The sequence below is a fragment of the Sciurus carolinensis genome, chromosome 18, assembly GCF_902686445.1.
Source record: "Sciurus carolinensis chromosome 18, mSciCar1.2, whole genome shotgun sequence".
Taxonomy (NCBI): domain Eukaryota; kingdom Metazoa; phylum Chordata; class Mammalia; order Rodentia; family Sciuridae; genus Sciurus; species Sciurus carolinensis.
This window is the reverse complement of record NC_062230.1, coordinates 28222947-28235082: the sequence shown is the minus strand read 5'-3', so window position 1 is coordinate 28235082 and position 12136 is coordinate 28222947. Positions and strand designations below refer to the sequence as shown.

Sequence of the window (12136 nt, the reverse complement as noted above, 5' to 3'; positions counted from 1 at the left end):
AAATTTTTTTTAACCTCCCTTTCTTTCTTTTTGTGGTACGAGGGATTGAACCCTGGAGTGTTCTACCACTGAGCTACATTCTACCCCTTTTAAAAAATTCACACCCCCACCAAAGTTTGAGACAGGGTCTAAATTGCCTAGACTGGCCTCAAATTTGTTGTCTTCCTGCCTCAGCCTCTCATATAGCTTGGAGTATAGGTGTGTGCTAACAGTTCTAGTCTCAAAAGGCATATATTTTTAAATCATTTACATATATAAAATCATATTATATATACATAAGTATGTATGTGTATACAATTATTATTTGGGGAAGCAATACGAGGGATTGAATCCAAAATCTCACACAGCAAGGCAAATGCTCTACCACTGAGCTACATCCCCAGTCCTTTTTAAATTTTGAGACAAGTTATCAATAAATTGCCCAGACTGGCCTCAAACTTGTAATCTGCCATAGCCTCCAGAGCAGCTGATATGAGAGGCATGCACTGCCATGTGGCTCCTAGAATAAATGTTTAAGGAATCTGAATACCAGGTACACTATTCTCACAAGCAGTTTTAGAGGTAAGTCAAACTTGTTTGAATTTGATGTATGACAGGATTGTGGTGACTAAAAATACAGAAGATACTCATGTATACTTAAACACCATAGCATCTATGCATAGATTATCAACAGATCTTACCTGCAGCGAAGGATGGCTGGTAAGTAGCAGATGACGTTGGACTCGAACATTCATTTGTTGCATCGGTGACTAAGGGTGATGCAAAACTCACTAAATTATTATAGATACTGAAATACAAAATCCATGAAATGTTTATTTATGAAATGTTAAACCAGATAACTACTTTTAATATTTTGCTAACATTTTACAAATCTTTTCTGAAAGGCATTCTTACCTCTGACTTTGTGTCTTCAACTCTTTCAGGGTGGGAGTGATTTCCTGGAGCATTTCAACATGTTCTTGACTGCGAACCTGACCCATAGCCTGGACTAATGTAAACAGAACTGTCTGAATGTTGTCTTGCCATGATTTATATTCACCCAAGAACTGCCTAACACTGTTCTCATAGGGAACATCTTCACCATCTGCCAGAGCAGCTTCTTCATCCTATAGTCAATATACCAATGATTAGTAAAGAGTTTTTGTCTACGTAATTTACTCTTTAAGACAGTCATCTAAGAAGACATTTCATACAGCAGTATGTCTAATCTTCTTATTATAGTCTTCTTTTTATAAGAATTTTATTTCCAGCACCAAATATGAACTCAAAAAATAAAAAATAAATTCTAAAATTGAATTACTGTTTTGTAAAGATGAAGTTTTAATTTAGCCTTTTCTGGGGACTCAAGTTTCCTTACTAACTAGACTGTGTAGGATACTAGAGGGAAGGGACACTATTTTATTAACTATGGCAGCATAATTAATTATGGGGTTATAGGTGGGGATGAGGAAAAGAGGCCGAAAACACTCAGACTAAGTCCATTTCTCAGTTCCATTACAAATTATATGACACTCAGTGAATCAATTTAAGCCTCCATTTCTCTATGTATGTAAATCAGAATAGTACTATCTACTTTTTAAAAGTGTTTGAGGAAAACACAAATAACTCAGTTACAAACAAGTTGGAAATTGTGACTCAAAGTTCACTTTTTCTATAAACAAAGATACTTGTAACTCTATGAGAGAGAGAATAAACTATGTCAATAATGTCTTACCTTAGCCATTGCTTTTAGGAGATGTTTGACATCTCCAAGTTGTCGATTATGACCAGTGAGCACAGTCTTTATATTATCAACAAGATTCTGGATGGTTTCACAGACTGTCTCAATCTGTTGCTCTTTCTCTGTCTGAATTGCCCTCTGAGAAGACATATCTTGGGTCAACTGTTTGTGTGCTGATAGAAGCCATTCAGAGCTACCAATAGGATGTTCAAGACTTGTGTCCTATCAAAACAAGAATTTGATTTTAAGTATCAGGTGGAATAATGACTCCAATCATCCATCACCATTAATGCCACCCACCCCCAGCAAAAGATCCAATATCAGTAACTCAAACTGATACAAGAATCTCAGTTTCTGTGTCTTGGATCAATTATCTATAAAACAGTACTTAACAATTTCAACAATATAGAAAATATAGATAAAGATTTCTTACTTTTCTGCATAATTATACAGTATATACATTTCTGAAGTTTAAGACCTAAGAAATATATTTGGAACAACAAAGATGATCTATATCAAGGTCCCTAAACCAACTCTAAATAATTATTCAAAATGAAACCTGAGCTTTCTTTTTTTTTTTTTTTTTTTTTTTTTTTCGGGTGCTGGGGATCGAACCCAGGGCCTTGTGCTTACAAGGCAAGCACTCTACCGACTGAGCTATCTCCCCAGCCCCGAAACCTGAGCTTTCTAATAGGTCACCTAAAGCTTTTCCAGAAAACACAAGCACTAAACTCATCAACTTGAAATTTCTAGATCTAACTCACCTTTTTAGCAATCATTTCCCAATAGCTCTTTCCTCCTACTCTATATTCAGTGCATCTGAATCACTGCTATAACACTGTCTTTCTCCTGCCTTCCAAACTTACACAGTATGTTGTAGCTGAGAATCCTTTTCACTTCTTCGTTTGCTATACTATTGAATACATAATAAGTTCTGTGAGGCTAAGAGCAAGATTTAATCATTACTGTATCCTACCTAAGGACATCTCACATACAGTACGTGCTCAATAAACGTAAGCTGAGTGAATACATCAATTTGACATTAGCTTTACCATTTTCATCACCAACTCTCCACGTCCAGCAAGACTCACCACTCTCTGTAATAAACGAAGCTCTAATTCTGAGACCGAACTGTTGAACTGTGATGCAAATGAACACATTTGTTGACACCGTTTGATGAGTTCAAATAATGCAGCATCCAGGTTTAAGGCTTCTGCAGTTCTTGTTCGTAAACTTTCAAAATGAATGATATTGCTGCAGAGAAAAGTGACCTGTGAAGAGAGAAAGGGAACCACCACCAGGGGTCGGGGAGAGGAGACAATCAATGACATGACATACTGCATTCTTAATTCCAAGATTCAGACTAGAATTGGTTCTGAAATGTAACTCTTTTGGGATACAGATCAAATCCTTATAAAGTCTGCAAATAAATGTAAAATTTTTGTCAATACTGTTAGGTATGAGATGGTCAAAAGCATCTAAGAACAATTAAGTAAATGTATCTCCTATAATATTATCTTTACACAGAAAATTTACATATAATAAAACTAGCATCACATTTAGCTATGATTTGTGTTACATTCAAATTTCAGGAAATATATCTACCAGAATATTTCTCTTTTGCTTCTACTCCTGCCTCATTTAAAATAGTAAGTGGGTATTTGAGAGTATTAAACCCATTTTAAAAGGTATGATTAACAGTATTGTAGCATTCTTAAATAGTTCTTATCTGAAAAGGTACATGCTGAAAATACTTACAGATAAAGGAATATAGTGTTTGGAACTTACATTACATATGGGAAGGAGAAGCAGGGAATATAGATGAAATAAGACAAAATAATTATTAAATTTTGTTGATATTGATGAGGTATCATTTTATTAGTCTAATTTTAGACCTGAAAATTTCCATAATAGTTTTCCGGGTTTGTGTGTATGCGTGTATGCTCCTAAGTATAACGAAGTTAATCCACAAACTTCTGGCAGAGTTCAAGTCCTGGCACTTATAAGACAGTTTACTGCCATGTGGAAAAAAAATTCAAATCTTTGGATCCTTTAGTTACACATAGAAGAAGTTTAACAAATATGGGATTAAAATCATGTTTCTTTTTCAACCGAAGATGTATCTACTTAAAAAATTTAAAGGGGAAACAATAAGGGTCTAGGGAAATAACAAGCTGTGAGTTCAGCCTCAAGGATGCCCAGAAAGACCTACCCATCAATCGGACTCTGTGAACTAGGACAGGACTCTCACCCTCATTCCCCAAGGCGCAACACATGTAACTTCCAATCAGTTCTATAACCCTGAAACTGAGCACAATGAGGGTGCACATGGTCATGGTACCTGACTTGCTCTTTGGCTCTCTTTGAGGACGAGATTTCTTCTTTCAGCTATTGTTGCTTCAAAATCTTGTAGTACAGGGGCCAATGCAGGGTTGGCACCACCCGCCCACTTGAGTCGCTGCTCAATACTTGCTTCAAGTGCTGCTAGTTTCTCCTATAAAAGCCAGCAGAATCTCCATGAATGTTCAGGACATTCTCCACTTTCTGTCTGTCGAGCATTTTATATAATACAAGAGGGATTCAAAAGAAACAGGGTGGGACGTGTAATTCTGAAAACACCTTTTATCAGTTTCACTTTGGAATTCATCTCAACTTCACTCTAACCAGGAGGCTGAGGCAGGAGGATCACAATTTCTAAGCCAGCCTCAGGAATTTAGCAAGATTCTGTCTCAAAATTAAAGAATAAAAAGGGCTGGGGGTGAAACTCAGTGGTAGAATGTCCCCAGATTCAATTCCCAGTACTGCAGAAGGAGGTGGAGGGATTTTGGGAGTGTTGCTCAGTCATAGAGTGCATGCTCAGCTTCTCATGCACATGTTATGGCTAAAGAAAATCCAACCATACTTTTGGTTGTGAAAGATAAAAATCAGATTCCCACAAACTCAAAAGGTTATGAATAATGGTAAAAATCATGGCAAGGAAGGTTTTATATATCAAAGCTATTACATTATTGATTCAAAATTTCAGGTGGAGGCAAAGACTCCCCCCTCATGTACACAAACCTCTAAAATCAGAAGGAAAGGGCAAGACTTAATTCCTTTAAGTTGAAAAGATACCTTTTTCCTGATGAATATGCATGGTGTAAAGAAAAGTTATTGCCTTTCTTTGTTTTTGTAGTACTGGAGATTAAACCCAGGGCTTCACGCATGCTAGACTAGCATTCTGCCACTGAGCTACATGCCTGGTGTGAGAAAGATTATTTCAATCTTTAAAGGACTGAGCTCCAAAAACATTTCATTACAAAAATATTATATAAGTGCCAGGCATAGTGGTGCACACCTGTAATCCCAGCTACTTGGGAGGCTGATACAGGAGGACCCCACGTTTGAGGCCAGTCTTGGCAACTTAATGAGATCCTATCACAAAATAAAAACTAAAAAGGGCTGGGGATGTAGTTCCATGGCAGAGTAACCCTGGGTTCAATACTCAGTACTCCAAAATTATGTAAGTAATTACACTTGATTTTATACTACTATTAATTTACAAAAACAGAAAATAAGTCAATACTGAGTACATGAGGCATAAAAGACACAAAACATGAACACGTATATAACCTTCATCAAGACCAGTTTCTCTCATTTAAAAAACTGACCTAAATATATACCTGAAGAAAGATAGTTAATCATTTAGAAGAATGTTCTGTTGCCTTGGATACCACATAATCTATCTGACAGAAGAAATGCCCAAGCTTCTTAGGTAGTAATAATAAACCAGATATAAATGCTTATGTAAATTTCAGTAAACAAATACCCAAAGTTTTTCCAAACATGGAGGTCCCCCCTTCATATATTAAGGCAATTATCCAATTCATTAAAAACCTGAAATATTTATATATTTCTACTCCTGATTTAAAATGTAATTACTATGAAAGCAAATAAAACAATTGCTTATAATTCAGTTATCTTTGAGGGTAAGAACTTTAAAAATATAAATGAAAATGAAATAAAATGATTATGTTCCTTGGCTTAAAAGCCGAGGACAAACACATAGATACGTGAGTGTAAATTATTTCTAAAAGAAAGCAGTGCTGGAAGGAAGATCTGTCAACACACCTGAACAGTTGCAATTGACGTTTCAATTTGACTCAGAGTATGTAGCTTCTTTTTCATACTGGTTAGGATAGCTGACCGAGGGGGAGGCGTGACAGACATGGCTTGAGGTCTATTAATAAGTAGATCTTCATGTTGCCACTGTTCAAAGGGAAAAAAATGTAATCATACCAAGTGGGGGAAGAGGGAGACAGACTGACAGACAGACAGACACACGCACCTTTAAATAAATAAGGGAAGTGTGAGTTAGGACAGGGGAAGAGAAACAAACCCAGCTAAAAGTTGGATGTGGTGGCCCATGCTCAGGAAGCTGAGCAGGAGTTTGAGGTTAAACTGGGAAATTTAGCAAGACTGTCTCAAACTAAAAAATAAAAGGGGTTGAGGATGTAGCTCAGTGGTCAAGCACTTGCCTAGCTAGTGTGAACTCTGAGTTGGATCCTCAGCACCTCAAAACACAAACAAGTCTAAGTGGCAGCAATGGGACAAAGTGCAGGTAGAGGGAATAAAAGAAACACCACAAAAGAATGGGTTCTGCAGGTAGAGGAGGACTGATACAGTTCTTAGATCACTAACATGCAACATTTAAATCATAATTCTGAAGATTTTAGTCATCTGAATAAAAGTCTAGTTTATAATCCCCCCAAAAGACAATCTCTAGGGGAATGCAACAGGCTTGATGGTAGTGGTGGGCGAAAGTGACATGTGAAAGATGCACAGGAGATTGGAGGAAACTGGTAGTGGCAGTCACAAAAAAGGAACTCTCCAAACAGGAGCTACAAGAAAGGAAAAGAGGCAGGCATCGGTTGATAGGGAATTAAGCCATTATACATGTTCCAGCAGGGATCCCAGATGCTCCAAGGGATAGTCAGCTACGATTTAAAACGGGCTGGAGTGTGGAAAGAAAGGTGCCTATCATCCGCCATTTGCCTGCCTCTCTCCTGTCCATCGCCTGCCTTACAACTATCCATCACCCAAGGCATGAGGTTCACCTCCCGATCCTCCGACAACAGTCAGCAAACTGATCGCCGACCGCCAGTGGAGCACCAGCTGCCTGCTGTGTGTGCCTGGAACTTCACTGTTTGATTACACGTGGCTGCCGCCATTTTGAGACAACAGCCAGGCCCCATAGGACCCCAGGCCAGACTGACTGAGCCCCGTCCCCAGGATCCCTCAGTCCGACTGATCACTCCCTGCCTCTGGGGCCCACACATCAACTGACTGCTCCCTGCCGCCAGGACCCCCAGACCAACTGACTGCACCCTATCACCGGGACCCCAGAAGGACTGATTGCACCCGGCCTCCAGGATCCCACAACCACACCAAACATACCCGACCTCCAGGACCCCTGCTGACCAACCACATCCCACCTCCAGGACCTCCTCTGACCACAGTCACACCCTGAGCTGCAGCTCCCCATTTGCCAACACATTTCGAAGCCAGAGTAGCCATCTTGGATAATCCTGGAAGCCTTAGCTCCGATCTTTAGGTGGGGCAAATCCCATCCTGCGACACCTGCTGGAGGTTTGAAGCTCATTGTCAGGTACCTCTCATGCATCAGGCCATTGAACTCTGGGAGGTTTCATTACTATATGACTGTTATACTGTAGATTTTCTTCTCCTTATTGAAAAAGTTTAAGTTTTTATTTCTTTTCTTTTTTTGCTCTTTTCCTTGTTTACCTGTTCCCTCAGAGTCTCTTTCTCCCTTTTTGCATGCTAACATCCAATTTCTTTTGATTATACTCTCACCCTTTCTATTATCTAGAACTTCTGTATGTTCTTTGCTTATCCCATTAACAGCCACAATCTACATCCCTCTGCATCCTCTTCGTCCTCCACTTGAAACTGCAGACCTCATTGCAAATCTGTTTGTTTTACTGAAGATAATATTTGAACTCATTCTGTTTATTATGACAATTTTGTTATTGTCCTCATAGAGGCTATTTGGTCTAGGATTGCATAGTGTCTGAATTGGGCACTGCTAATATTGATCTCCCCTTAAAGAAAGAGTTTTGGAATCCTATGGGGCCACTATAAGCCTATAGGGGGAAATCTGTAATACCCCAGGATCTGCACGGCTAGAGGGGAAGATACATGAACAGCATGAAAAAACAAGGGAAGAAAATGATCCAAACAAATCTAGATTCTATATTAATAGAATCCAATGACAGTATGTTAGAAGAAACGTCAGAAAAGGACTTCAGATTATACATGATTAAGATGATTCATGAAGCAAATGATAAGATAAGAGAGCAAATGCAGGCAATGAATGATAATACCAATAAACTGAAAGAGCAACTGCAGGAAGTAAAAGATCATTTCAACAAAGAGATAGAGATTCTTAAAAAAAAAAAAAAAAAAAAAAAAAAAAACGGAAATCCTTGAAATGAGGGAAACAATAAACCAAATAAAAAACTCAATGGAAAGCATCACCAAAAGACTAGACCACCTGGAAGACAGAACCTCAGACAATGAAGACAAAATATTTAATCTTGAAAACAAAGTTGCCCAAACAGAGAAGATGGTAAGAAATCATGAACACAATCTCCAAGAACTATGAGACATCATGAAAAGACCAAATTTAAGAATTATTGGGATTGAGGAAGGCACAGAGATACAAACCAAAGGAATGAACAACCTATTCAATGAAATAATATCAGAAAATTTCCCAAACCTGAAGAATGAAATGGAAAATCAAATACAAGAGGCTTACAGAACACCAAATGCACAAAATCACAATAGGTCCACACCAAGGCACATTATAATGAAAATGCCTAACATTCAAAATAAAGATAGGATTTTGAAGGCCGCCAGAGAAAAGCATCAGATTACATATAGGGGGAAATCAATACGGACAGCAGCCGACTTCTCAACCCAGACTCTAAAAGCTAGAAGGGCCTGGAACAACGTATTTCAAGCTCTGAAAGAACATGGTTGCCAACCAAGAATCCTATACCCAGCAAAACTAACCTTCAGATTTGAAGATGAAATAAAATCCTTCCATGATAAACAAAAGTTAAAAGAATTTACAAATAGAAAGCCTGCACTACAGAATGTTCTCAACAAAATATTCCATGAGGAGGAAATGAAAAACAACAATGGAGGTCAGCAAAGGGAGGAACTACCTTAGAGAAAAAACACTCAAAGGAGAAACCAACTTAAAAACCAAAAATAAGCCAAATGACTGGGAATACAAATCATATTTCAATAATAACCCTGAACGTTAATGGCCTAAACTCATCAATCAAAAGACATAGACTGGCAGAATGGATTAAAAAGAAAGACCCAACAATATGCTGCCTGCAAGAGACTCATCTCATAGAAAAAGACTTCCACAGACTAAAAGTGAAAGGATGGGGAAAAAACTACCACGCACATGGACTCAGTAAAAAAGCGGGGATTTCCATCCTTATATCAGAAAAAGTGGACTTCAAGCCAAAGTTAGAAGGCATAAAGAAGGACATTTCATACTGTTTAAGGGAACCATAAATCAGGAAGACATAACGATAGTAAATATTTATGCCCCAAACAATGGTGCATCCCTGTACATCAAACAAATCCTTCTCAATTTCAGGAATCACATAGACCACAACACAATAATTCTGGGTGACTTTAACGCACCACTGTCACCACTAGATAGATCTTCCAAATAAAAACCAACCAAAGAAACCACAGAACTCAATAACACAATCAATAACCTAGACTTAATAGACATATATAGAATATTCCATCCATCAACGAGTGGATTCACTTTCTTCTCAGCAGCACATGGAACCTTCTCGAAAACAGACCATATGTTATGCCACAAAGCAGCCCTTAGGAAATGCAAAAAAATAGAGATAATGCCTTGTGTTCTATCAGATCATAATGGACTGAGAATAGAAATCAATGACAAAATAAGAAACAGAAATTACTCCAACACCTGGAGACTAAATAGTATGCTATTGAATGAAACATGGATAACAGAAAACATCAGGGAGGATATAAAAAAAATTCTTAGAGGTCAATGAGAATGACGATACAACATATCAAAATCTCTGGGACACCATGAAAGCGGTACTAATAGGAAAATTCATTGCATGGAGCGTATTCCAGAAAAGAATGAAAAGTCGACAACTAAATGACCTAACATTACAGCTCAAAGTCCTAGAAAAAGAAGAACAGAATAATAGCAAAAGTAGTAGAAGACAGGAAATAATTAAAATCAGAGCTGAAATCAATGAATTTGAAACAAAAGAAACAATTCAAAAAATTGACAAAACTAGAAGTTGGTTCTTTGAAAAAGTAAATAAAATAGACAAACCCTTAGCCACACTAACAAAGAGAAGGAGAGAGAAAACTCAAATTACTAAAATTCATGATGAAATATCACGATAGACACCACTGAGATACAGAACATAACGAGAAGCTACTTTGAAAATCTGTATTCCAACAAAATAGAAACTACTGAAGACACTGACAAATTTCTAGAGACATATGCTCCTCCCAAACTGAACCAGGAGGACATACACAATTTAAACAGATCAATATCAAGCAATGAAATAGAAGAAGCCATTAAAAATCTACCACCATCCAAGAAAAGCCCAGGACCAGATGGACTCTCAGCCGAGTTCTACAACACCTTCAAAGAATAACTCATCCCAATACTTCTCGAAGTATTCCAGGAAATAGAAAAGGAGGGTACCCAACCAAACTCATTCTATGAAGCTAATATCACCCTCATACCCAAACCAGGAAAAGACACAACAAGGAAAGAAAATTTTAGACCAATATCCGGATGAATGTAGATGCAAAGATCCTTAACAAAATATTGGCAAACCGTATCCAAAAACATATTAAGAAAATGGTGCACCACAATCAAGTGGGGTTCATCACTGGAATGCAAGGATGGTTTAACATCTGTAAATCAATAAATGTAATCCATCATGTCAATAGACTTAAGGATAAGAATCATATGGTTATTTCAATTGACACAGAAAAGGCGTTTGACAAAATACAACACCCCTTCATGCTCAAAACACTAGAAAAAAATAGGGATAGTAGGAACATACCTGAACATTGTAAAGGCTATTTATTGCTAAGCCCACGGCCACCATCATTCTTAATGGAGAAAAACTGAAACCATTCCCTTTAAAAACGGGAAGAAGACAGGGATGTCCTCTTTCACCACTTCTATTCAACATTGTCCTCGAAACTCTAGCCAGAGCAATTAGGCAGACCAAAGAAATTAAAGGGATACGAATAGGAAAAGAGGAACTTAAGCTGTCACTATTTGCTGATGACATGATTCTTTATTTACAGGATCCAAAAACCTCCTCCAGAAAACTTCTAGACCTCATCAATGAATTCAGGAAAATAGCAGGCTATAAAATCAACACGCATAAATCTAAAGCATTTTTATATGCAAGCGACAAAACAGCTGAAAGGGAAATGAGGAAAACAACTCCATTTGTGACAGCCTCAAAAAAAAAATAAAATACTTGGGCATTAATCTAACCAAAGAGGTAAAAGATCTGTACAATGAAAACTACAAAACATTGAAGAAAGAAATTGAGGAAGACCTTAGAAAATGGAAAGATCTCCCATGTTCTTAGATAGGCAGATTTAATATTGTCAAAATGGTCATACTACCAAAAGTGCTATACAGATTCAGTGCAATTCCAATTAAAAGCCCAATGATGTACCTTACAGAAATAGAGCAAGCAATCATGAAATTCATCTGGAAGAATAAGAAGCCCAAAATAGCTAAAGCAATCCTTAGTAGGAAGAATCAAACAGGGGGTATCGCAATACCAGAACTTCAACTATACCACAAAGCAATAGTAACAAAACCAGCATGGTATTGGCACCAAAATAGACAGGTAGATCAATGGTACAGAATAGAGGACACAGACACAAACCCAAATAAATACAATTTTCTAATACTAGACAAAGGTGCCAAAAATATGCAATGGGGAAAAGATAGCCTCTTCAACAAATGGTGCTGGCAAAACTGGAAATCCATATGCAACAGAATGAAACTAAACCCCTATCCCTCACCCTGCACAAAACTCAACTCACAATGAATCAAGGACCTTGGAATCAGACTAGAGACCCTGCATCTTATAGAGGAAAAAGTAGGTCCAAATCTTCAACTTGTTGGCTTAGGATCAGACTTCCTTAACAGGATTCCCATAGCACAAGAAATAAAAGCAAGAATCAATAACTGAGATAGATTCAAACTAAATAGTTTTCTCTCAGCAAAGGAAACTATCAGCAATGCGAAGAGAGAACCTACAGAGTGGGAGAATATCTCTGCCACTCATTCTTCAG

General features: G+C 37.7%; 1 protein-coding gene across 2 annotated transcripts in view; it reads right to left on the bottom strand.

Annotated features, from left to right (window-relative positions):
• Nucleotides 1-12136, bottom strand: part of Smg1 (SMG1 nonsense mediated mRNA decay associated PI3K related kinase) — a 100294-nt gene that overhangs the window by 4710 nt on the left and 83448 nt on the right. For both annotated transcript variants that reach the window (XM_047532800.1, XM_047532799.1), the window contains 6 exons: nt 5831-5968; nt 4062-4214; nt 2812-2991; nt 1715-1942; nt 895-1106; nt 681-787 (listed from right to left, as the gene is read on the bottom strand). In XM_047532800.1, coding sequence (XP_047388756.1) covers nt 681-787; nt 895-1106; nt 1715-1942; nt 2812-2991; nt 4062-4214; nt 5831-5968 — 1018 coding nt within the window. The remainder of the gene's footprint in view (nt 1-680; nt 788-894; nt 1107-1714; nt 1943-2811; nt 2992-4061; nt 4215-5830; nt 5969-12136) is intronic.